Source organism: Pempheris klunzingeri, chromosome 1 (assembly GCF_042242105.1).
Source record: "Pempheris klunzingeri isolate RE-2024b chromosome 1, fPemKlu1.hap1, whole genome shotgun sequence".
NCBI lineage: Eukaryota > Metazoa > Chordata > Actinopteri > Acropomatiformes > Pempheridae > Pempheris > Pempheris klunzingeri.
In genome coordinates, this window is record NC_092012.1 from 25,078,118 (window position 1) to 25,104,477 (window position 26,360).

At 46.4% G+C, this 26,360-nt stretch overlaps 1 protein-coding gene across 1 annotated transcript in view; it reads right to left on the reverse strand.

The window, feature by feature from the left end:
* insyn1 (inhibitory synaptic factor 1) overlaps positions 1–20,225 on the reverse strand; it is a 102,615-nt gene extending 82,390 nt beyond the window's left edge. The window contains exon 1 of the mRNA XM_070836003.1: positions 20,082–20,225. Coding sequence (XP_070692104.1) covers positions 20,082–20,225 — 144 coding nt within the window. The remainder of the gene's footprint in view (positions 1–20,081) is intronic.
* Positions 20,226–26,360: the final 6,135 nt, after the last annotated feature.

Here is a 26,360-nt window from a genome sequence, read left to right on the forward strand (position 1 = left end):
GACATGTACGTGGCCATTTTGAACCATAGTCATAGTGCCACCTACTGGCGGGAGGAGGTACATGTCTTCTTTCTCGGACGTCTCTCTCTCAGCAGGTTAACCACAGACACTTCAAATTTTAGCCAAACATTCTCAAGACGTGGTTGATGCAAAGTTATGAAGGGCTTGAGGTTTCGCCAAACGCTGTTACCGTGGCGACGCCTTGTTCGCCATGAAAATCGAACATAATTTCGAAGCTTATGCATGCGTGCACACTCACCAAATTTGGCATGCACGTCAGGAGGCCTAAAATGAGTAATCTTATTTAGTTCACGGGTTTCGGTGGGCCAAAATGGCTCTATGGCGCCCCCTACAAAACTTTGACGAACTAGCCCCCGGTCTACGTTTTACCTACATGTACCAAATTCGGTATACATATGCGGGACCATAGGACCTACAAAAAAGCCTCTTGGAGCATTGACCTAAACCCAACAAGACGTCGGCCATATTGGATTTTTCACACATTTTTGGCGATTTACAGGGGACGTAAATGAACGAACTACTCCGAGGGGGTTCAAGCGATCGACTTCAAACTTGGTCAGCTGGTACAAACAATATCAAGAATGCAAAGTTATCAAAGGTTTGATATAATCTTTAACGGTTTGGGCGTGGCGAGCTGGTAAAGTTCAGTGTCTCGCCATGACTCGCCATCAAACAGGAAATTGTTAATAACTTGACTGTACGTGATCCAATCAGCACCAATCTTGACATGTCTGATGAGAGTCCCGCCCTGAAGACGTCTACATGTTAATATTCATTCAACGTCATAGTGCCACCTAGTGGCAAGAGGAAGTGCATGTTTTATTCTCAGACGTTTCTCTCTCAGCAGGTTGATCACAGACACCTCAAATTTGATCCAAACATTCCCACTACATGGATGATGCAAAGTTATGAAGCTCTTGACGTTTTCTCAGACGCTGTCACCATGGCAACGCTGTTCGCCATGGAACAGGAAATTGCTGTAACTTCAGTGTACATTATCCAATCTCTTTCAAACTTGTCACGCTTAATAAGAGTCCCGGCCTGAAGACATCTAGATGCCAATTAGTGACCACAGTCATTGCGCCACCTGGTGGCAACAGGAAGTAACACGTCTATGGCAATGATCATTTGATTTGCATGAAATTTTCACAGTGTAGTCAACACTTCATATACTGGAATACAGGATGTGATTAGTGACTGTTCTCTAGCGCCACATAGAGGACGCAGGAAGTGACGTGTAAGTCCTTCACGCGCTGTCCAAACTACATGAACGTTCTAAAAGCGCATGGAAGGGTCGGAGTCCAACACAAGACGGGGCCGCCGCACGCCCCGACGCGCGCGGAGGTGCGAGGGCCCTTCAACGCTGCTTGCAGCTTTAATTATTATTATTATTATTCTCGGGCCGAAACAAACGCAAATTTGAGGGCCTGAACATGCACGAAAAGTCAGGAAAATTGGCACACGCATCAGGCCTGGCGAAAAATTTTGTATTTTATGGGTCTCATAAATGGGTGTCGCAAAATGGCTCTACAGCGCCCCCTACAAATTCAACGGACTAGCCCCGGGACTACGTTTAACCTACATGTACAGAATTTGGTACATATATGCAGGACGATGACATCTACAAAAAAGTCTCTTGGAGCATTGCCCTAAACCAAACAGGAAGTCGGCCATTTTGAATTGCGTGTCAAAAATGTGTGAAAAATAGGGGTCATAAATGAACGAACTCGTCCGAGGGGGTTGAAGCGATCGAAACAAAACTCAGTCAGCTGGTAGAAACAATATCAAGGATGAAAAGTTATCAAAGGTTTGGTATAATCTTTAACGGTTTGGACGTGGCGACCTGTCAAAATTTTGTGCCTCGCCGTCAAACAGGAAGTTGCTAATAACTTGACTGTACGTGATCCAATATGCACCAAACTTCACATGTCTGATGAGAGTCCCGCCCTATAGACATCCACCTGTCAATATTCATTCTAAGTCACAGCGCCACCTGGTGGTGACAGGAAATGCTAATGTTTTACGCTATGATGCCTCAAGACCAGCCAGTTGATCGGATCCACTTCAAACTTGGTCCAGGAAGCCTCAAGATGTTGGTGTTGGTCTGGAGCGAATGCCGTGAGTCTCCGTCAAAAGCTGTTGGCGTGGCGACGCAGACACTGTCGATTGAAATTTTTTTTACGCCATCAAAATTGAAAGTGCTGTAACTCCACTGTACAAGGTCCTATCTTCACCAAATTCATACAGTTTGATGACTGTCCGGCTCTGAAGACATGTACGTGGCCATTTTGAACCATAGTCATAGCGCCACCTACTGGCTAGAGGAGGTACATGTCTTCTTTCTCGGACGTCTCTCTCTCAGCAGGTTAACCACAGACACTTCAAATTTTAGCCAAACATTCTCAAGACGTGGTTGATGCAAAGTTATGAAGGGCTTGAGGTTTCGCCAAACGCTGTCACCGTGGCGACGCCTTGTTCGCCATGAAAATCGAACGTAATTTCGAAGCTTATGCATGCGTGCACACTCACCAAATTTGGCATGCACGTCAGGAGGGCTAAAATGAGTAATCTTATTTAGTTCACGGGTTTCGGTGGGCCAAAATGGCTCTATGGCGCCCCCTACAAAACTTTGACGAACTAGCCCCCGGTCTACGTTTTACCTACATGTACCAAATTCGGTATACATATGCGGGACCATAGGACCTACAAAAAAGCCTCTTGGAGCATTGACCTAAACCCAACAAGACGTCGGCCATATTGGATTTTTCACACATTTTTGGCCATTTACAGGGGACGTAAATGAACGAACTACTCCGAGGGGGTTCAAGCGATCGACTTCAAACTGGGTCAGCTGGTACAAACAATATCAAGGATGAAAAGTTATCAAAGGTTTGATATAATCTTTAACGGTTTGGGCGTGGCGAGCTGGTAAAGTTCAGTGTGTCGCCATGACTCGCCATCAAACAGGAAATTGTTAATAACTTGACTGTACGTGATCCAATCAGCACCAATCTTGACATGTCTGATGAGAGTCCCGCCCTGAAGACGTCTACTTGTCAATATTCATTCAAAGTCATAGCGCCACCTAGTGGCAAGAGGAAGTGCATGTTTTATTCTCAGACGTTTCTCTCTCAGCAGGTTGATCACAGACACCTCAAATTTGATCCAAACATTCCCACTACATGGATGATGCAAAGTTATGAAGCTCTTGACGTTTTGTCAGACGCTGTCACCATGGCAACGCTGTTCGCCATGGAACAGGAAATTGCTGTAACTTCAGTGTACATTATCCAATCTCTTTCAAACTTGTCACGCTTAATAAGAGTCCCGGCCTGAAGACATCTAAATGCCAATTAGTGACCACAGTCATTGCGCCACCTGGTGGAAACAGGAAGTAACACGTCTATGGCAATGATCATTTGATTTGCATGAAATTTTCACAGTGTAGTCAACACTTCATATACTGGAATACAGGATGTGATTAGTGACTGTTCTCTAGCGCCACATAGAGGACGCAGGAAGTGACGTGTAAGTCCTTCACGCGCTGTCCAAACTACATGAAAATTCTGAAAGCGCATGGAAGGGTCGGAGTCCAGTAACGGGACGGAGCCACCGCACGCCCCGACGCGCGCGGAGGTGCGAGGGCCCTCCAACGCTGCTTGCAGCTTTAATTAGGGCCCGAGCACCAAGCGGTGCGAGGACCCTATTGAAACTGCGTGGGGGAAAACGAGCAAGGGAGGAAAACGGGCCAGAACCCAAGAACCAAGACGTGTACGGACCTCACAGTCCCCGAGCAGGTAGGCCTCGGAAAAATACGTCAAATGAAAAAAACCAGGAGACCAGGGGGCCGAAAACATAGTTGAAATTGAAGGAATTATTATTATTATTATTATTATTATTATTAGGGCCCGAGCACCAAGCGGTGCGAGGACCCTATTGAAACCTGAGGGGGAAAACGTGCAAGGGAGGAAAACGGGCGAGAACCCAAGAACCGAGAGGTGTACGGACCTCACAGTCCTCGAGCAGGTAGGCCTCGGAAAAATATGTCAAATGGAAAAAACCAGGTGACCAGGGAGCCGAAAACATAGTTGAAACTGAAGGAATTATTATTATTATTATTAGGGCCCGAGCACCAAGCGGTGCGAGGACCCTATTGAAACTGCGTGGGGGAAAAACGTGCAAGGGAGGAAAACGGGCCAGTACCCAGAAACCAAGAGGTGTACGGACCTCATAGGCCCCGAGCAGGTAGGCCTCGAAAAAATACGCAACATGGCAAAAAACCAGCCAACCAGGGGGCTCGAAACATAGTTGAAACTGTGTGGATTATTAGGGCCCGAGCACCAAGCGGTGCGAGGACCCTATTGTAACTGCGTGGGGGAAAAGGGAGGAAACGTGCAAGTACCCAAGAACCAAGAGGTGTACGGACCTCACAGTCCCCGAGCAGGTAGGCCTCGAAAAAATACGCGACATGGCAAAAAACCAGCCAACCAGGGGGCTCGAAACATAGTTGAAACTGTGTGGATTATTATTATTATTATTATTATTATTATTCTCGGGCCGAAACAAACGCAAATTTGAGGGCCTGAACATGCACGAAAAGTCAGGAAAATTTGCACACGCATCAGGCCTGGCGAAAAATTTCGTATTTAATGGGTCTCACAAATGGGCGTGGCAAAATGGCTCTATTGCGCCCCCTAACACTAAAACCCCTACCCCGGGAACTGCAATTTATGTACGTGTACGCAATTTGGTGGGTTCATGTATCACTTAAAGACGCACAAAAAAGTAATTTGGACCAATGACCTTAACCCAACAGGAAGTCGGCCATTTTGGATTTTATGTTAAAAAGTAGGGTTCGTAAATGAACGAACTAGTTTGAAGGGGTTGAAGCGATCGACTTCAAACTTGGTCAGCTGTTAGAAATAATATCAAGGATGAAAAGTTATTAAAGGTTTGGTATAATCTTTAACGGTTTGGACGTGGCGAGCTGTCAAAAGTTTGTGCCTCGCCGTCAAACAGGAAGTTGTTAATAACTTGACTGTACGTGATCCAATATGCACCAAACTTCACATGTCTGATGAGAGTCCCGCCCCGAACACATCTACATGTCAATATTCATTTTAAGTCATAGCGCCACCTGGTGCTGACAGGAAACTTTATGTTTTGCGCTATGATGCCTCAAGACCAGCCAGTTGATCGGATCCACTTCAAATTTGGTCAGGAAAGCCTCAAGATGTTGATGTTGGTCTGGAGCGAACGCCGTGACTCTGTGTCAAAAGCTGTTGCCGTGGCGATGCAGACACTGTCGATTGAAATTTTTTTTTCGCCATCAGAATTGAAAGTGCTGTAACTCCACTGTACAAGGTCCTATCTTCACCAAATTCATACAGTTTGATGACTGTCCACCTCTGAAGACATGTACGTGGCCATTTTGAACCATAGTCATAGCGCCACCTACTGGCGGGAGGCCGTACATGTCTTCTTTCTCGGATGTCTCTCTCTCAGCAGGTTAACCACAGGCACCTCAAATTTGAGCCAAACATTCTCAAGATGTGGTCAATGCAAAGTTGTGAAGGGCTTAAGGTTTCGCCAAACGCTGTCACCGTGGCGACGCCCTGTTCGCCATGAAATACGAATTTAATTTCCACGCTTACGCATACGTGCAGACTCACCAAATTTGGCATACATGTCAGGAGGCCTAAAATGAATAATCGTATTGGGTTAACAGGTTTGGGTGGGGCAAAATGGCTCTACGGTGCCCCCTACAACATTTTGACGAACTAGCCCCCGGGCTACGTTTTACCTACATCTACCAAATTCGGTATACTTATGCAGGACGATAGGACCTACAAAAAAGCCTCTTGGAGCGTTGACCTAAACCCAACAGGAAGTCGGCCATTTTGAATCAAGTGTCAAAATTTCAGCCATTTATAGGGGTCGTAAATGAGCGAACTAGTCCGAGGGGGTTGAAGCGATCGACTTCAAACTCGGTCAGCTGGTAGAAGCAGTATTCACGATGAAAAGTTATCAAAAGCTTTCTATAATCTTTTACGCTTTGCCCGTGGCAAGCTGTCAAAGTTCTGTGTCTCGCCATGGAACCGAAAGCTCTTCCAAGTTCACTGTAGATTCTCCAGTGTGTTTCACACTGCTCATGTTTTGTCAGAGAAGCCTCAAGACCTTCACAGTGTAGTCAACACTTCGTATACAGGAATACAGGACGTCATTAGCGGCCGTTTCATAGCGCAACATAGTGACGTGTAAGTCCTTCACGCGCTGTCCAAACTACATGAACGTTCTGGCTCGTGTGGAAGGGTCGGAGTCCGGCGGCGGGACGGAGCCGCCACACGCCCGACGCGCGCGGAGGTGCGAGGGCCCTCCAACGCTGCTTGCAGCTTTAATTAGGGCCCGAGCACCAAGCGGTGCGAGGACCCTATTGTAACTGTGTGGGGGAAAACAAGCAAGGGAGGAAAACGTGCAAGTACCCAAGAACCAAGAAGTGTACGGACCTCATAGACCCCGAGCAGGTAGGCCTCGAAAAAATACGTCAAATGAAAAAAACCAGGCGACCAGGGGGCCAGAAACATAGTTGAAACTGAAGGAATTATTAGGGCCCGAGCACCAAGCGGTGCGAGGACCCTATTGAAACTGCGTGGGGGAAAACGAGCAAGGGAGGAAAACGGGCCAGAACCCAAGAACCAAGAGGTGTACGGACCTCACAGTCCCCGAGCAGGTAGGCCTCGGAAAAATACGTCAAATGAAAAAAACCAGGAGACCAGGGGGCCGAAAACATAGTTGAAATTGAAGGAATTATTATTATTATTATTATTAGGGCCCGAGCACCAAGCGGTGCGAGGACCCTATTGAAACTGCGTGGGGGAAAAACATGCAAGGGAGGAAAATGGGCCAGTACCCAGAAACCAAGAGGTGTACGGACCTCATAGGCCCCGAGCAGGTAGGCCTCGAAAAAATACGCAACATGGCAAAAAACCAGCCGACCAGGGGGCTCGAAACATAGTTGAAACTGTGTGGATTATTATTAGGGCCCGAGCACCAAGCGGTGCGAGGACCCTATTGAAACTGCGTGGGGGAAAACGTGCAAGGGAGGAAAACGGGCCAGTACCCAAGAACCAAGAGGTGTACGGACCTCACAGTCCTCGAGCAGGTAGGCCTCGGAAAAATATGTCAAATGGAAAAAACCAGGTGACCAGGGGGCCGAAAACATAGTTGAAACTGAAGGAATTATTATTATTATTAGGGCCCGAGCACCAAGCGGTGCGAGGACCCTATTGTAACTGTGTGGGGGAAAACGAGCAAGGGAGGAAAACGTGCAAGTACCCAGAAACCAAGAAGTGTACGGACCTCATAGGCCCCGAGCAGGTAGGCCTCGAAAAAATACGCAACATGGCAAAAAACCTGCCAACCAGGGGGCTCGAAACATAGTTGAAACTGTGTGGATTATTATTATTATTATTATTATTATTCTTCTGGTGTCAAAACAAACGCAAATTTGAGGGCCTGAACATGCACGAAAAGTCAGGAAAATTTGCACACGAATCAGGCCTGGCGAAAAATTTCGTATTTAATGGGTCTCACAAATGGGCGTGGCATAATGGCTCTATAGCGCCCCCTAACACTAAAACCCCTACCCCCGGAACTGCAATTTATGTACGTGTACGCAATTTGGTGGGTTCATGTATCACTTAAAGACGCACAAAAAAGTAATTTGGACCAATGACCTAAACCCAACAGGAAGTCGGCCATTTTGGATTTTATGTTAAAAAGTAGGGTTCGTAAATGAACGAACTAGTTTGAGGGGGTTGAAGCGATCGACTTCAAACTTGGTCAGCTGGTAGAAATAATATCAAGGATGAAAAGTTGTTAAAGGTTTGGTATAATCTTTAACGGTTTGGACGTGGCGAGCTGTCAAAAGTTTGTGCCTCGCCGTCAAACAGGAAGTTGTTAATAACTTGACTGTACGTGATCCAATATGCACCAGATTTCACATGTCTGATGAGAGTCCCGCCCCGAACACATCTACATGTCAATATTCATTTTAAGTCATAGCGCCACCTGGTGCTGACAGGAAACTTTATGTTTTGCGCTACGATGGCTCAAGACCAGACAGTTGATCGGATCCACTTCAAATTTGGTTAGGAAAGCCTCAAGATGTTGATGTTGGTCTGGAGCGAACGGTGTGACTCTGTGTCAAAAGCTGTTGCCGTGGCAATGCAGACACTGTCGATTGAAAATTTTTTTTTCGCCATCAGAATTAAAAGTGCTGTAACTCCACTGTACAAGGTCCTATCTTCACCAAATTCATACAGTTTGATGACTGTCCACCTTTGAAGACATGTACGTGGCCATTTTGAACCATAGTCATAGCGCCACCTACTGGCGGGAGGCCGTACATGTCTTCTTTCTCGGACGTCTCTCTCTCAGCAGGTTAACCACAGACACCTCAAATTTGAGCCAAACATTCTCAAGATGTGGTCAATGCAAAGGTATGAAGGGCTTGAGGTTTCGCCAAACGCTGTCACCGTGGCGACGCCCTGTTCGCCATGAAATACGAATTTAATTTCCACGCTTACGCATACGTGCAGACTCACCAAATTTAGCATACATGTCAGGAGGCCTAAAATGAATAATCGTATTGGGTTAACAGGTTTGGGTGGGGCAAAATGGCTCTACGGCGCCCCCTACAACATTTTGACGAACTAGCCCCCGGGCTACGTTTTACCTACATCTACCAAATTCGGTATACTTATGCAGGACGATAGGACCTACAAAAAAGCCTCTTGGAGCGTTGACCTAAACCCAACAGGAAGTCGGCCATTTTGAATTAAGTGTCAAAATTGCTGCGATAAATAGGGGTCGTAAATGAATGAACTAGTCCGAGGGGGTTGAAGCCATCGACTTCAAACTTGGTCAGCTGGTAGAAACAATCTCAAGGATGAAAAGTTATCAAAGGGTTTCTGTAATCTTTAACGGTTTGGGCGTGGCGAGCTCTCAAAATTCGGTGCCTCACCGTCAAACAGGAAGTTGATAATAACTTGACTGTACGTGATCCAATATGCACTAAACTTCACATGTCTGATGAGAGTCTTGCCCTGAACACGTCTACATATCAATATTCATTCTAAGTCACAGCGCCACCTTGTGGCAACAGAAAGTAACATGAATTAACTGTCAAAATTTCAGCGGTTTATAGGGGTCGTAAATGAGCGAACTACTCCGAGGTGATTGAAGCGATCGACTTCAAACTTGGTCAGCTGGCAGGACAAATATTAAAGATGAAAAGTTCATCAAAAGCTTTATATTATCTTTAACGGTTTGGGCGTGGCGAGCTGTCAAAGTTCTGTGTCTCGCCATGGCACCGAAAATTCTTCCAAGTTCACTGTAGGTTACCCAGTGTGTTTCACACTTCTCCTGTTTAGTCACAAAAGCCTCAAGACCTTCACAGTGTAGTCAACACTTCATATACTGGAATATAGGACGTCATTAGCGGCCGTTTTCTAGGGTAACGTAGGGGACGCAGGAAGTGACGTGTAAGTCCTTCACGCGCTGTCCAAACTACATGAACGATCTGAGCCGCGTGGAAGGGGCGGAGTCTCTGCACGCCCCGACGCACACAGAGGTGCGAGGGCCCTCCAACGCTGCTTGCAGCTTTAATTATTATTATTATTTTTCTTGTGTATTAACAAAGGCTAATTTGGGGGCCTGAACATGCACGAAAAGTCAGGAAAATTTGCACAAAATTCAAGCACATGAAAAATTTTCGTATTTCATGGGTTTCGTAAACGGGCGTGAAAAATTGGCTCTATAGCGCCACCAAAACTCAGCCCCGGAACTGCGTATAATGTACATGTACGAAAGTTGTAGGGTATATGTATGGTTTCAAGACGCACAGAAAAGTCTCTTGGAGGTATGCCTTAAAACCAACAGGAAGTCGGCCATTTTGGATTTTATGGCGAAAAGTAGGGGTCGTAAATGAACGAACTCGTCCGAGGTGGTTGAAGCTATCAACTTCAAACTTGGTCAGGTGATAGAAACAATATCTAGGATGAAAAGTTATTAAAGGTTTGGTATAATCTTTAACGGTTTGGATGTGGCGAGCTGTCAAAAGTTTGTTCCTCGCCGTCAAACAGGAAGTTGTTAATAACTTGACTGTACGTCATCCAATATGCACCAAACTTCACATGTCTGATGAGAGTCCCGCCCCGAACACATCTACATGTCAATATTCATTTTAAGTCATAGCGCCACCTGGTGCTGACAGGAAACTTTATGTTTTGCGCTATGATGCCTCAAGACCAGCCAGTTGATCGGATCCACTTCAAATTTGGTTAGGAAAGCCTCAAGATGTTGATGTTGGTCTGGAGCGAACGCCGTGACTCTGTGTCAAAAGCTGTTGCCGTGGCAATGCAGACACTGTCGATTGAAATTTTTTTTTCGCCATCAGAATTAAAAGTGCTGTAACTCCACTGTACAAGGTCCTATCTTCACCAAATTCATACAGTTTGATGACTGTCCACCTTTGAAGACATGTACGTGGCCATTTTGAACCATAGTCATAGCGCCACCTACTGGCGGGAGGCCGTACATGTCTTCTTTCTCGGACGTCTCTCTCTCAGCAGGTTAACCACAGGCACCTCAAATTTGAGCCAAACATTCTCAAGATGTGGTCAATGCAAAGTTATGAAGTGCTTGAGGTTTCGCCAAACGGTGTCACCGTGGCGACGCCCTGTTCGCCATGAAATACGAATTTAATTTCCACGCTTACGCATACGTGCAGACTCACCAAATTTAGCATACATGTCAGGAGGCCTAAAATGAATAATCGTATTGGGTTAACAGGTTTGGGTGGGGCAAAATGGCTCTACGGCGCCCCCTACAACATTTTGACGACCTAGCCCCCGGGCTACGTTTTACCTACATCTACCAAATTCGGTATACTAATGCAGGACGATAGGACCTACAAAAAAGCCTCTTTGAGCGTTGACCTAAACCCAACAGGAAGTCGGCCATTTTGAATCAAGTGTCAAAATTTCAGCCATTTATAGGGGTCGTAAATGAGCGAACTTGTCCGAGGGGGTTGAAGCGATCGACTTCAAACTCGGTCAGCTGGTAGAAGCAGTATTCAAGATGAAAAGTTATCAAAAGCTTTCTATAATCTTTTAGGGTTTGCCCGTGGCAAGCTGTCAAAGTTCTGTGTCTCGCCATGGCACCGAAAGCTCTTCCAAGTTCACTGTAGATTCTCCAGTGTGTTTCACACTGCTCATGTTTTGTCAGAAAAGCCTCAAGACCTTCACAGTGTAGTCAACACTTCGTATACAGGAATACAGGACGTTATTAGCGTCCGTTTCATAGCGCAACATAGGGGACGCGGGAAGTGACGTGTAAGTCCTTCACGCGCTGTCCAAACTACATGAACGTTCTGGCTCGTGTGGAAGGGTCGGAGTCCGGCGGCGGGACGGAGCCGCCGCACGCCCCGACGCACGCGGAGGTGCGAGGGCCCTCCAACGCTGCTTGCAGCTTTAATTATTATTATAATTATATAATACATCTCCTCACTCTGAATGTACATGTTGTTATATATTATTATTAGTAGTAGTGGTATTATTTGTATCATTATTATTATTATCATTATTATTATTATTATAATATAATACAGCTCCTCACTCTGAGTGTACATGTTGTTATATGTTATTATTGGTAGTAGTAGTAGTGATAGTAGTAGTATTAGTATTATATAGTACAACGCCTTACTCTGAATGTACATGTTTTTATTATTAGTAGTAGTGGAATTATTATTATTATTATAAGACTCTGGACTCACCTGGTGCAATAATACCTCTGTGTAATAATTTGTAATATTTTTTTACATATAATTTTAATACATACTTTTATATATTTATATTTTTTACTTTTGTGTTTGAAGTTTATTCTTATTCTTTTGGAGCTGTGTGTTACAAAAAGCAATTCCCAGTCTTGATTTACCCATCTATATCTCTTTAATAACCAACATGAGTACACTCAGTGACAGTGACATTCAGTTTTAGCGAAAGACACAACTTAGCATCACAGACATGTCAGAGGTTGCTTTGCATTCTGTTTGGCAACATTTTGTCTGTGTTTTCTTGACTTTTAAGTCCAAGGCTGACATGATGCCTAAATAAAATTGTTTCTTATAGAGTTACCACTCCTGCCATTTATATTACAAATGGAGTCACCTTTCAAAGTCTTTCCTTTAGAACAGGGGTGTCAAACTCAATCAAAGAAAGGGCCAAAATTTAAAACACGGTCTAAGTCGCGGGCCAAACGGGCTCAACATTTAGTGAAGACTCTAAAAGTGACTCTTTTATTATAGTATATAATATAATATAAGAATAATAATAATAATAATGATAATATATATTTTATCCAGAAATATGAATGTAAACAGCCAAACTTCAACAACTTTTCCTTAATAAAATAAATAGAATTTTAAATAATTATTTGAATTTTTTGTACTATCCTGATGTTTTGTCTCATAGTGTCATCTTATGTTTATATTCTTTAATTATGGCCATATCAGCTCCACAAATAAGACACACAGGTTCACCTCAGACAGACAAACAGGTAAAACTCTGCCCCCCACCTGCTTTGAAAGTCTCTGTTTTCAAAGTCCACTTTTCGTTTAGCCATTTATTTTGGGGGGGCTAGCTTAATGGCGCATTTCCACTAGTACCTACTTCGTACCTACACCGAGTAGAGCTGAGTAGGTACTAGTGGAAACGCGCCATAAGTGTCGCTCTAACAGCGCTGATCGATGCACTGATCTGCTGATTGGTGTGTCATTATACCTGCGGGAGAAGGGGCGGCAGCTGTTCAGTGCATTGTGGGATTTGTAGTATTAGAGGTGGGAGTGCTGTTTACCGACGGGCCATTCTTAATAGTCACATGAAATTATCTTGCGGGCCGTATATAATTGTATCGCGGGCCGGATGTGGCCCGCGGGCCTTGAGTTTGACATATATGCTTTAGAACAGGGCTGGGCAATTAATTTCTACAGGGGGCCACATGAAAAACCTGAACTGTTTTGGAGGGCCGAACCAACGTTAACTTGAACTTAATTCGGCTCGATATTAATTTTCTCCCATTGTAAAAGGCAGTCAATTATATACTTTGATTAGCTGCTACTGGTAATCAGAAATATAAGAATATTCTGTAAATATTTATGTAAATTTATGAATTGTGGCGTAGGTTGAAGAGGAAAACAATCCTATAAAAGTAATAAACAGTTTAAAACAAAAACAATCATGACATCACTGTTTCATTCTATTTATAACTTGTTAATCTTCACAAATACTGAAAAGGTGTTTTGCAGTATGTTAAAGATAAGCAACTGATCAACTTCATACAAAAAGCAATAAGCGCCTTTGATGTTTTCAGTTCAGTTTACTTGTTCAATGAGAAAAATCCAGTCTGTCTTGGGCTTGAACAAGTGCATTGAAATCTGACTGAATGTCTGAATGTTTGTCCCATTTCAGTCCCAACTTATCCAAACTCGATTTACCTCCGTTAAGAAATCACTCCCTGTTGTCCCTTTCATTGACTGCATGGCTGCCAGCTCCTCCATGATTTTGAAGTCTGCAGTGATCCCAGGTAAGAAGATGAGTAGCTGGGCAGTGTCACGTACATCGCAGCTCTCATCCAGAGCCAGGGAAAAGTTAACCGCTCTGTACTTGTAAGCTCCAGATTTCCCGCGATGTCCTCAACCCTTCTCGTTACAGTGAACGCGCCCTTTTTCTCTGGGCATATTAGCGCAGCAGAGTCCACCAAACACTCCCTAATAAACTCCATCCATCCATCCATCCATTTTCAACCGCTTATCCGGGGTCGGGTCGCGGGGGCAGCAGTTTTAGCAGAGATGCCCAAACTTCCCGGGCCCCAGACACCTCCTCCAGCTCATCCGGTGGGACCCCGAGGCGTTCCCAGGACAGCCGAGAGACGTAGTCCCTCCAGCGTGTCCTGGGTCTTCCCCGGGGCCTCCTTCCGGTGGGACATGCCCGGAAAACCTCCCCAGGGAGGCGTCCAGGAGGCATCCGAAACAGATGCCCGAGCCACCTCAGCTGGCTCCTCTCGATGTGGATGAGCAGCGGCTCTACTCCGAGCCCCTCCCAGATGGTCGAACTCCTCACCCTATCTCTAAGGGTGAGTCCGGCCACCCTGCGGAGAAAACTCATTTCGGCCGCTTGTATCCGAGATCTTGTTCTTTCGGTCATGACCCAAAGTTCATGACCATAGGTGAGGGTAGGAACGTAGATCGACCGGTAAATCGAGAGCTTTGCCTTTTGGCTCAGCTCCCTCTTCACCACGACGGACCGATACAGCGACCGCATTACTGCAGACGCTGCACCGATCCGCCTGTCGATCTCGCGCTCCATCCTTCCCCCACTCGTGAACAAGACCCCGAGATACTTGAACTCCTCCACTTGAGGCAAGGACTCTCCACCGACCCGGAGATGGCAAACCACCTTTTTCCGGTCGAGAACCATGGCCTCGGACTTGGAGGTGCTGATTCTCATCCCAGCCGTTTCGCACTCGGCTGCAAACCGCCCCAGTGCACACTGGAGGTCCCGGCCTGACGAAGCCAACATGACAACATCATCCGCAAAAAGCAGAGATGCTATCATGCGGTCCCCAAACCGGACCCCCTCCGGCCCCTGGCTGCGCCTAGAAATTCTGTCCATAAAAATAATGAACAGAACCGGTGACAAAGGGCAGCCCTGCTGGAGTCCAACATGCACCGGGAACAGGTCTGACTTACTGCCGGCAATGCGAACCAGACTCCTACTCCGGTCGTACAGGGACCGGACAGCCCTTAGCAAAGGGCCCCGTACCCCATACTCCCGAAGCACCCCCCACAAGATGCCACGAGGGACACAGTCGAATGCCTTCTCCAAGTCCACAAAGCACATGTGGACAGGTTGGGCAAACTCCCATGAACCCTCGAGCACCCGATGGAGAGTGTGGAGCTGGTCCAGTGTTCCGCGACCAGGACGGAACCCGCATTGTTCCTCCTGAATCCGAGGTTCGACTATCGGCCGTATCCTCCTCTCCAGTACCCTGGAATAAACTTTCCCGGGGAGGCTGAGGAGTGTGATCCCCCTATAGTTGGAACACATCCTCCGGTCCCCCTTCTTAAAAAGAGGGACCACCACCCCGGTCTGCCATTCCAGAGGCACTGTCCCCGACCGCCAGGCGATGTTACAGAGACGTGTCAACCAAGACAGTCCCTGTACATCCAGAGACTTGAGGTATTCAGGGCGGATCTCGTCCACCCCTGGTGCCTTGCCACCGAGGAGCTTTCTGACCACCTCGGCGACTTCGGCTTGGGTGATGAACGAGTCCACTTCTGAATCCCCAGCCTCTGCCTCCTCAATGGAAGACCTGGCGGTGGGATTGAGGAGATCCTCTAAGTATTCCTTCCACCGCCCGACGACATCCCCAGTCGAGGTCAACAGCTCCCCCCCTTACTGTAAACTGTGTTGGTGGGGTACTGCTTCCCCCTCCTGAGGCCCGGACGGTTTGCCAGAATTTCCTCGAGGCCGACCAGTAGTCCTCCTCCATGGCCTCCCCGAACTCCTCCCAGGCCCGAGTTTTTGCCTCCACAACCGCCCAGGCTGCAGCACGCTTGGCCTGCCGGTACCTGTCAGCTGCCTCAGGAGTTCCACGAGCCAATAAGGCCCGGTAGGACTCCTTCTTCAGCTTGACGGCATCCCTTACTTCCAGTGTCCACCACCGGGTTCGGGGATTGCCGCCACGACAGGCACCAGAGACCTTACGGCCACAGCTCCGAGCGGCCGCGCCGACAATGGAGGTGGAGAACATGGTCCACTCGGACTCAATATCTCCAACCTCCCCCGGGATCTGTGAGAAGCTCTCCCGGAGGTGGGAGTTGAAAACCGCAGTGACAGCGGGTTCCGCCAGACGTTCCCAACAGACCCTCACGATACGCTTGGGCCTGCCGAGTCTCTCCGGCTTCCTCCCCTGCCAGCGGATCCAACTCACCACCAGGTGGTGATCAGTTGACAGCTCAGCCCCTCTCTTCACCCGAGTGTCCAGAACACACGGACGGAGGTCAGATGACACGACAACGAAGTCGATCATCGACCTCCGGCCTAGGACGTCCTGGTGCCACGTGCACCGATGGACGCCCTTGTGCTCGAACATGGTGTTCGTTATGGACAGTCTGTGACTAGCACAGAAGTCCAACAACAGAACACCACTCGGGTTCAGATCGGGGAGGCCGTTCCTCCCAATCACGCCTCTCCAGGTCTCACTGTCGCTGCCCACGTGGGCGTTGAAGTCCCCCAGTAGAACAATGGAGTCCCCAGTCGGCGCACCATCCAGCACCCCTCCCAGGGACTCCAAGAAGGCCGGGTACTCTGCACTGCTGTTCGGCCCATAGGCCGAAACCACAGTGAGAGACCTGTCCCCGACCCGAAGGCGCAGGGACGCGACCCTCTCGTTCACCGGGGTAAACTCCAACACATGGCGGCTGAGCTGTGGGGCTATAAGCAAGCCCACACCAGCCCGCCGCCGCACACCGCGGGCAACACCAGAGAAATGGAGAGTCCAGCCCCTCTCGAGGAGCTGGGTTCCAGAGCCCAAGCTGTGAGTGGAGGTGAGCCCGACTATATCTAGCCGGTACCTCTCAACCTCCCGCACAAGCTCCGGCTCCTTCCCCCCCAGCGAGGTGACATTCCATGTCCCTACAGCTAGAGGCTGTCTCCGAGGCCCAGGTCGTCGGGGCACTCCGCCTCGACCGCCACCCGTGCCACAGAGCACCCGACCCCTACGGCTCCCTCTGCGGGTGGTGGGCCCACAGGAGGTCGGACCCACGTCATCCATTCGGGCTGGGCCCGGCCGGGCCCCATGGGCAAAGGCCCGGCCACCAGGCGCTCGCATGCGAGCCCCAACCCCGGGCCTGGCTCCAGGGGGGGGCCCCGGCTGCGCCATACCGGGCGACGTCACGGTCCTTGGTTGTCTTCTCTTCATAGGGGTTTTTGAACTGCTCTTAGTCTGGCCCGTCACCTAGGACCTGTTTGCCTTGGGAGACCCTACCAGGGGCATAAAGCCCCAGACAACATAGCTCCTAAGGATCATACGAGCACTCAAACTCCCCCACCACGATAAGGTGGCAGCTCAAGGGGGACCTAATAAACTCTCTGTCAGAAAACGGTTTACTTTTTCTGGCGATTTTGTGAGATATGACATAACTTGTCTTGACAGCTGCATCTCTGGGTGTGCAAAGCTCCTCGTGTTTGGTCACGTGGTGGCGATTCAGATTGTAATCCTTAAACACAGCGACTTGTGTACCACAAACTAAGCACACGGCTTTACCTTTGACTTCTGTGAAGAAATATTTAGCAGTCCATGTCTTGTTGAAAACGCGTCATTCGGAATCAACTTTTCTTTTTTTAACGTGAGCCGACATTTTTAGGGGGCTAGGGGTAGCTGGCTAGCATCGTCTCTCGCTGTGCAGACAGACGCAGATATGTGCGTCCTTACATAAATAATAATAACACCAGGCTTTTCAAAATAAAAGCAACACAGTTGTATTGCATGCACAGCATAAATACTTGTTCATTTGTGTTTATGACTGACATACCGCGGGCCGGACAGGGATGCCCAAAGGGCCATATGTGGCCCGCAGGCCGTAAAATGCCCAGGTCTGCTTTAGAACCTTCTCATTTTACCTGTCATGAAGCCTGTCATGGGGTTCATGAGTAAGACAGGCAGCATTTGACTGTAATTGGCTTTTGAAGGGACCAATCTTTAAAAACTCTGTAATATTTATCTTTGACATGTAAATTATCTGAGACTGTACTGTAACAAGTCCAAGCAACTGTGATGCTCTATGAAATGAAAATGATCTCTCTAATAAAACAGCTTTATGTATGTAATGGTATTTGTGTTGTCTGATACAATAAATGCAAAGTTTAAGAAGAATTTAATACGTTTATCAGTAAGTAACCACACAGCATCTGTTGCTAAATGTAATTAATCCACAGTAGACCATATCATTTTGATGATTAACACACCTTCAGCCAAAGAGTAGGAACTATATCATGCTACTGGCTGCTATGTTCATTCTGTAGATGACTGCAGTTACACTTGTACCTGCTAAAATCTACAACCAAAGTACTCATATAGATAAAACTGCTGTGTTCTCTGAAGATTTGGTTGAAAAAAACACAGGCCTCACATATGTACATTGAAATTTCCTTGGTGTTACTATTCAATATAACTTTGATTATTGCCCATTTCTCTGGCTGTTTGAAAAAACACAATAGACATAAGCATGCACTCAAAATATCTGAATGCCAAACAATTTCCATTTACATGACAGAGAATAAAGTTGGTATTGGTAATGTAGGTTCATCACAGGGTTTGATTAGAGTGCACTGAATGTTAAAATGGTAAAAATTATTAACCTATTTTGCCACCATTTACGGTTGACCCTCTTTTAAGACTTTTGCGAAAGCCACTCTGGGGTAATCAGTGGAATTGAAGGTCTGATTAGATGGGCAATTCTGGTTATTTTCAACCTTCACTTTGGTTATTGGTTTGTGGTAATATAATTTATCTAATACCACATTGCACTGAATCATTCTCATATTTGAGAGATCATAAATCTGCAACGATTGTTTTAAGCTCTCATTGCCTCACCCTGAAGTTTTCACAAGTCAAACTAGGTGTTGGAAAATGTGACTATAAACTGTATTTAAAATGTTCTGTGTCACATACTTATGTGTTTGTGAGATTCCCCTTGGGCCTTGTCCTTGTTAAATGGACAGATGGCAGATTCTATTGCAGTGTGACTAATAATGGGGTTGAAATGAAGTGATTAATCATTCTTTGGATTCAGCTTTTGTCCAACTGGCACAATGACATTGTACTCATGTGATACTGAGCTACGAAAAAACAATACTGTGAAGCGAGTATAGTAACGGACTAATAAAGTCTTTTCAGGACAACTATGTGCTTTGGAGTGTCAGCTTTAACTCCTCAGAGCACTGCAGTATCTCCACTTCTCCAAAGACCTTGTCAGTGATAATCAGTCATTACTGTTCCTTAGCCGAGTTATTCATTTGACTACATTCACATGGCAATTCATCAATTATTTATGACAGTTGTTATCCATTATGTTGTTTCTTTCATGTGGCCAACAATGAGAGATTTTATGGAACATTAGGCTTCTATGCATCTGATGGTGGTATACTCATTCTGTTTCTTCATCTCTCTTTGATACAATCTGCAGTCTCACAGGTCACTTAAATGCTGGACAGTGATACCAGTATTATGACAGCGTATTTGATTCCTTAACCATTCAGAGTGAGAGATTGTGCTCACCTAAAAAAATGACATTTGAGCCACTGTGCAGAGGCCTTTTTAATGGGATCTGAGCTCAAACTGGTAATATGCATTAGAGCTGGCAGAGGCATAGGCAGTGTTTTTGTTTATAAATAGCCCCAGCCAGCATTATTTCACTTGCATTTGTCCCATAATCATCAATCACACACAAAGTCTTTATTAATCCCTGTTCAAAGTGTGTACTGCACACACACCACAACCAGCGTTACCATGGCAGTTGCAAAATTACAGTAGGAATCCAGCTCATCCTTAACAAAATGGTTATATAACTACTGCGGTGCTAAGTCCTGTATTTTATCTGAGCCTGCCTCTGTGTTTCCTTTCAGCCTGGCTTTACTGCATTTCAACAGCTCTTCACATCTAATGTGCCTCCCACAAGACACCACTGAACACATTTGTAATTGGCAATAAGCAATATTTTGATTGGAAAAGGAACATGGCCTTGCTGCTGTTGTAATAAAAAATATGCTCCTGCTACACAACAAAAATCTCATCGCTTTCAAATGTTAATCAAAATTTTGTTGAAAGAATTTTACACTTAATTAAATGCACCCACCCTAGCACCCACATTTTCTCCTTTCCTCCCCCCGTTTCTCTCTCCCCCCAAAAGCCTGATAAGTGTAGATTTTGAATCTCACCTCCCGGAGTTCCTTGGCCACATCCTTAAGCTCTATGAGGATACCTTCCAGCTGGTTGATCACCATCTTCATGTGGCTACGGATACGTTCTCTCGGGCTGGGGGTCTCAGAGGTGTCCCGGGCCGGAGCTCTGCTGAGGGACATCCTTTACAGGGCGATGCGGTGCCAGTGGCCAAAAGGCTGAGGGTGTGGGGGAGCCGAGTCGGGGTCCATGTCTTTGGCTACAAGGAGCCTCAGTGCTACTGATCCGAACAGGGGCCACGGCCACACAGGGAGACCTCAACATCTTAAAAGCACCTGGGCAGCCAAAACACCTTGACTCGCCCGCACACTTGGCACAGGGTCACACTCTGACATCCATGCCCTCTGTTAGACACTTTCAAAAACCAAGTGAAAATGAGCATGGGAACAGTCAAACATTGTATGTCCATTGAAAAGAAAGAGGCAAAAAGCTGGTATGAAGCTCTTACATGATCATGCTAATGTGTTTGTTTGAAATGATTCCCGAGAAGATGCTATTGAAAATGCCTGTCTATACAGGGAAGAGACTTTTTCCATCATCCACTTGTCCTGTACAATCTTTTTTACTTGTAAAACATGGTGACATGATGGCAGGCTTACATAGAAAAGTGACAGCAGAAAAGGGGTTTGTGTTAACCCTTTTGGAGAGAAAGCTATTTCAGATAGATAGAAAAATAGAACTCCCAGCAGTACCTCAATTTTCAAAATAGTCGTTGCCCAGCAGGGATAAGATTTGGCTTCTAAATATAGTCCTTCAGTGAGGGCTCCTTTCTGTTGAGAGCAAGGACAGATCCGTGTTTGGAAAAATGGTATATTCCTCTGTGCAGTGTGGCGTTTATTCCTCCAGGAAAAATAAAATAAAAAAATAAAATAAAAAAACAAAAAAAATGTCAGTAGACACAAAAATCAACATAAACTTGGCTTCACGTCTATTTCCTTCGCACATTTTGACTTACTCATGTCGTCCTTCATTTCTCATCCATGAAAGGGAGGAAGGTAGGTGTGGGTCCTTTCACAGAGTGCCCAATCTCCCCCCAAAGCAGGGCTTAATCCAGGTGGCGTGGGATCAGAATGAATTGATTTCCAAGCCAGTGGAACATGACTTGTGATGAGAATTTGTAGAGGGATAACAAAAAAATCACGGTGTTGATGAGACACAGTTACAAGGAGGCTGGAGGGCGAATGATCACTTTCCCCTGGGATTTTCGTGGCAGTTTCCCTTATGCAACAGTGCTATCCAAATCCTCTCCGAAAACACGGCACCCACAGCAGTCCACAGGGGTGTGCCCAAAAACAATTTTTTTAAAAAAGGGAGCAAAAAGAGAGGGATTCTCTTCTCCCCTTCAGTTGTTGCTAAGGGAACTCGGCCTGCTTTCTTGTGCTCTGATTGGATAATTATTTTGCTTCTTATCCGCGTAGCGTATGTCTTCTCCGTGGGCTCAGAGAGGCAGAGAGCTCTGTGCCATCCAGTAGGACAAGATAAATCCCATGAAAGCTTTGCAGAGGAGCCCCAGAGAACAAACAGAGGGGAGAGCTTCTTGCCAAATCCAGGGCGACGCCACTGCCACAAGGTGAACTGACCAATCACACATGGCACCTGGACAGATGGGAAGGAAAGCACGCATTTGTTCTCTTGCATCCCATCCTCCTATCCTTTCAACCCCCCCAAAAGAAACAAATCATACCAGCATAACAGAATCACAAATAGGACAGGGATTAACTATGTCAACGATTTTTAGCTGCTGCTGCTGAAATGCATCTCCTGCCTCACCTCCACACAGATCTGCCACAGCACGCACCTACTCACCTTTCCCAAAGCTCAGTGGCTCTCACAGCTGGATCATCCGACCTGCACACGACCGGCTGGTTCTTCAGCAGTCACACACACACACACACACACACACACACACACACACACACACACACACAAACACACAGACACACTCACTAACATCTTCTCTTCTCAACGCCCTGCTGTTCTCTCTTACTCTCTCTCTCTCTGTGTGTGTGTGTCCCACACACGCGCACACGCAGTTCTCTCCCCTCTTCCCTCCCTCCCCTACTTACTGTCTTGACAGAGCGAGAAGCTTCCACAGGCAGGAATATTTCACTCTGAGGCCGTGGCTCCTCAGAGGAGGGGTGTAAGTGGAGGATGGAGCCGTGGAGGAGGCAGGAGGCATGAGATGGGAACCATGCACGGCCCTGGTAGCCCTCTGAAGAGGGAGAGAGGGAGCTGGAGGTGACTAACAGCCGGGGCGGAGGGAGGAGGTCCTGCCTCGCATGGTGATGCTGCTGCGGCCGCTACCTTCGCTCAGACTGTGCTGCCCAAACCACGTCATCCGTCCCCCCGCCCCGCCCCGCCAGCAGAGACTAGCAGGCAGAGCGGCCGAGCTGCAGCTGTGGGAGAGGTGCTGTGTAATTCCTGTGACAGCTTCTTCCCCTCTGTCTATCTGCCTGTTTTCTTCACCCCCCTCCCCTTTCTGTCACTCTTGCTCTTCCCCTTTCTCCGGCACAGCCTCTCTGCCCCTGAGCCCTCACTGTGTCCTCACTGACTGCCGGATGCACGGAGGCTGATGCCACAGTTGATCGTGGGCCCCCTCGCCAGCACGGCCGGGCTCTGTGGAGGAGGGGCTCCGTGCGTTAAAGGCGCAGTGTGTCGCATGCACCGCCCGCTCCATCCTCCGGCTCCTGTCTGATTCTACTCCGTGCTCTCACTGTCTCCTCTCACGCTGCCTATCGAGCCTTTGTCACAGCTCTATCGGCGGTGTTATCGCTCCCTTAAATCAAAATGAAGTCTTCCTCTGCCTCCAGCCAGTCTCAGGGAACGGGATGTCCAAACATCCCTGGCTGTTACATCATTAATATACAAAGCAGGTTGGTGTTTGATGACCTCATCTGACTGAAAGACAGAAATAGGGAGGGAGGGCTGGCATGACTTTTTCTCTCCCCTGTCCTCTTCATCAGCGTTTTTTTTTCCCAACACAACAGCCCAGAATAACCCTACCAGAAGCAATGACCCGGATATGAAATTAGTTCTGTGAAGGAGATAATGTAACAGTACAGCCAGTTCATAATGAAAACCTCTTCAGCGATGCACACCAGTGTCCTGCATGTTCAGGCAGACTGTGCTGAATGTGTGGAGGATCACAGCATTCCTCAGCATAGCTGTAAAGAGACATGCACAGTGGATTAAGGCTGGGTAGATCTTTCATGCTGATGGATTTGTTCTGGGGTCCTCTGTGGTGTCTACCTCTGTTAGATCTTTTTCGTCCGGTTCTTATATTGGCAGCTCAAGAACTCAACGGAGGTTTTCAGTCTGGTCTCACAAGCAGTTTATTCTGGTCACAGGTCACAGGTAAAGTACTCGCAGCGCTGGGCCCATGACGGACCCCGAGGGGCCGGTCAGAGGAGCCCCCTCTGGTGTGTGTGTCCCTCTGGTGTGTCCTGTCCCTGTTCTGTTTCTGTTCTGTTTCTAAACATCTCATGTTTAAATACTTGTTGGATATCATAAAGTACGTAACCATTTCTGGTTAACTGTTTAGGTTCGTGCGTCACAGATAGCACGTTCCTGTAGTGATGTTATGGTAATCTAACAGTTGGATGTTGGTTGCAAGGCGTGTATCTATAATCAAACTTCAGAATATGTTTTGCACAACAAAAGCACTACAATCAAGGTCTGTCTGGTACATTCTGTCTATCTGCTTTACAAAACAATACAGGAGAAGCCACGTCTGTGGAGGTCAGATTGACATATTCTGTTCACTCTCATGAGGAGAGAGTAACTTTATTTGAGAAGGCCTGAAACATTCTATGGTCATATTAAATTCTAATTCAACAATTCCCCTTTTGACATGATTTTATCATGTCAATCCAATAAGAAGTAGGAATGTTGTGTGTATTGTACTGTATTCTTCAGCAGCGAGTCGTCTAGCAGGGCCCCAATCTGCAAACAACCAACCACATCAGAAAGCAGCACAATTACATGGGAGACTTGTCGGCGTCCCTTTTTGGTATACCTTTACTACAACAATATACAATATGTAGGAAAGGCAGTGCAGATTAATGTGACCTATATGTGGGCAAATATGTGTAAGCTGATCTTCAATTGCAGTTAATAGCAGCAAGCAGTCTTCCTTGCACAGTGCATGTGGAAATTTCTAAACAAAGTGATTAAACCATGTATCTAGGCAGCAAGCAAAACCTTTCTTCCAGGAGAAAACATCTTTGTACCAGGAACAGAACCTCTTTCCCAGGAGTGTATAACCCTCACATCTCAACTGGTAGCAACTCTATGAAAAGCAAAATAAGCAACAACATCTATAAGTATCACGCCTCTAAGTGTGTGGATAGCTGTATATGGGTATGTATTAAACGTTAGCAGTTTATGGTGTGTGCAGCCAAGGGCGGGATCCTCTTCATCCTGAGAGAGAAATCTGTGGAAGAGCTTCATTAGAATAGTGGAGTAATTAATAAAGAGGTGGTGGAAATTTATCATTGATGGAAGCTGTAATACATTTTAGACAGAGGTGCCTGACGCAAGGAGTACAGCAACAATCACAGAGTTACTGAAAGAGTTACTGCAACCACAGACTAGATAAAGATAGGGCTAATCAGTGTTTTTCATGTGCCAAATGTTTTATCAAATAAAGTACAAACACCACCTCTTTCTGCTAAAAGAAAATCCAGGGTCATTTTTGTAGTATATCAGAGTGGACTTAGTTAATCATGTCCACATTTTTGTTTATAGTGACCCAGCAGTAGAGGAATTATTCAAAACCAGCGGCTAACATGTCGGCTAATTTATATTCATCAGGCACACCTCTGAGAATGTCAATTGCATCTATGTGGGTGTGTGAGTTCTAGTAAAGGTTAAATGTACTTCTCTGGGTGTGATAGTGGTGGTGGGAAGTCGTCCCCAAGATCAGGGTCAGTAGTAGAGTCTTAGGTCAGGTGTAGAGGTTCTTAAGTCAGTCTGAACCTCAGTCAACGTCCTGTCTTTTTAGGCCTTGTGTCAGGGAACAGTGGGTCTCATGGATCCAGTCATTCAGTTTGTCTGTCAGTCCTCTCTTTAGTGTGAGGCAGCCTTTGCTACCATGTGGGGTCCCGCCCAAAGGGGTGGGAACCAATTGAGCTTGTTGACCTCTCTTAAGGTCCAGTCCTTTATCTCTTCATGCTTGTTTTTATCGTTTATTCATTCGCTTTAACATAGTGAAATATTGTATGCGTATCTGTACAGAATCAGTGAATGGCACAGTGCCCCATGCCCAAGTGTGGACCTAATCAAGGAGCTTCCACACAGACTCTTACCAGTCTTAGTGCTTGATCGGTAGGGTTTCCCCCAGTCTCACCACTCGTTTTAATTCACAGTAATTCTGAAACGCCCAAACCAAATTGTCCCCTTACTAATCCATTGGCCCGACAGAGCTGCTTGTTGACCTGGATCAGGTGTTGGGATCCCCAATCAGTAGTGACTGATCAATGCCAAACACCTCATTCAGTTAAAACATCATCCAAGCAGGGGGGTTCAGCAACAGAGAAGAGAGTTACTCTGTAGTTCTTTAATGTTCTGCACACACAATTCCCTCTGTGACTTGTCAGCAGGGGTTATGTGAATCATTTGTTTGTAGGGGTTGTACCCTACTGTTGTCCTTGCTGCCATATCTGACAGCTTCGTGTTCACAGAGTCGGTGAATGGCTTAATGCCCGAGTGAGGACCCAAACAAGAAGCTTCTACACAGATTCTATTAGTCTGTGCGCTTGTTTGCTGGGGGTTCTCCCAGTCTTATCACTCGTTTTAATTCACAGTGACTCTGAGACATCTTAGTTTATGTGTCCCGTTATTCAGTTACAATATCATCCAGGCAGGAAACTGCCCACATTGTCATGGAAGATAACAAACTTGTCCCTGTGTCCTTGTTTGTTTATTATTTTCATTTTATTTACTTATTTATTTATTTTTATTTTTTATTTATGTATTTTTTTAAATTTTATTTTATTTTTTTAAAAATTCCTCACTCTCATCAGTGGCATCACTCTCATCAGTGGCATCGCGGCATCGCTCATCAGCGGCATTGCTCATCAGCGGCATTGCCCTTGCGGCATCGGTAGCTACCCGGAAAATATATACACTTATATACAGTGAGAGAAAAGCAAAATGTCCTGCTCTAAAATTTTGGGAGACAACTCTCAATGGTTATTTACCCAGTGAGTTCTATGTCCCTTATCAGGTCAGATTAGCTGTGCTTGGACTCTTATTCT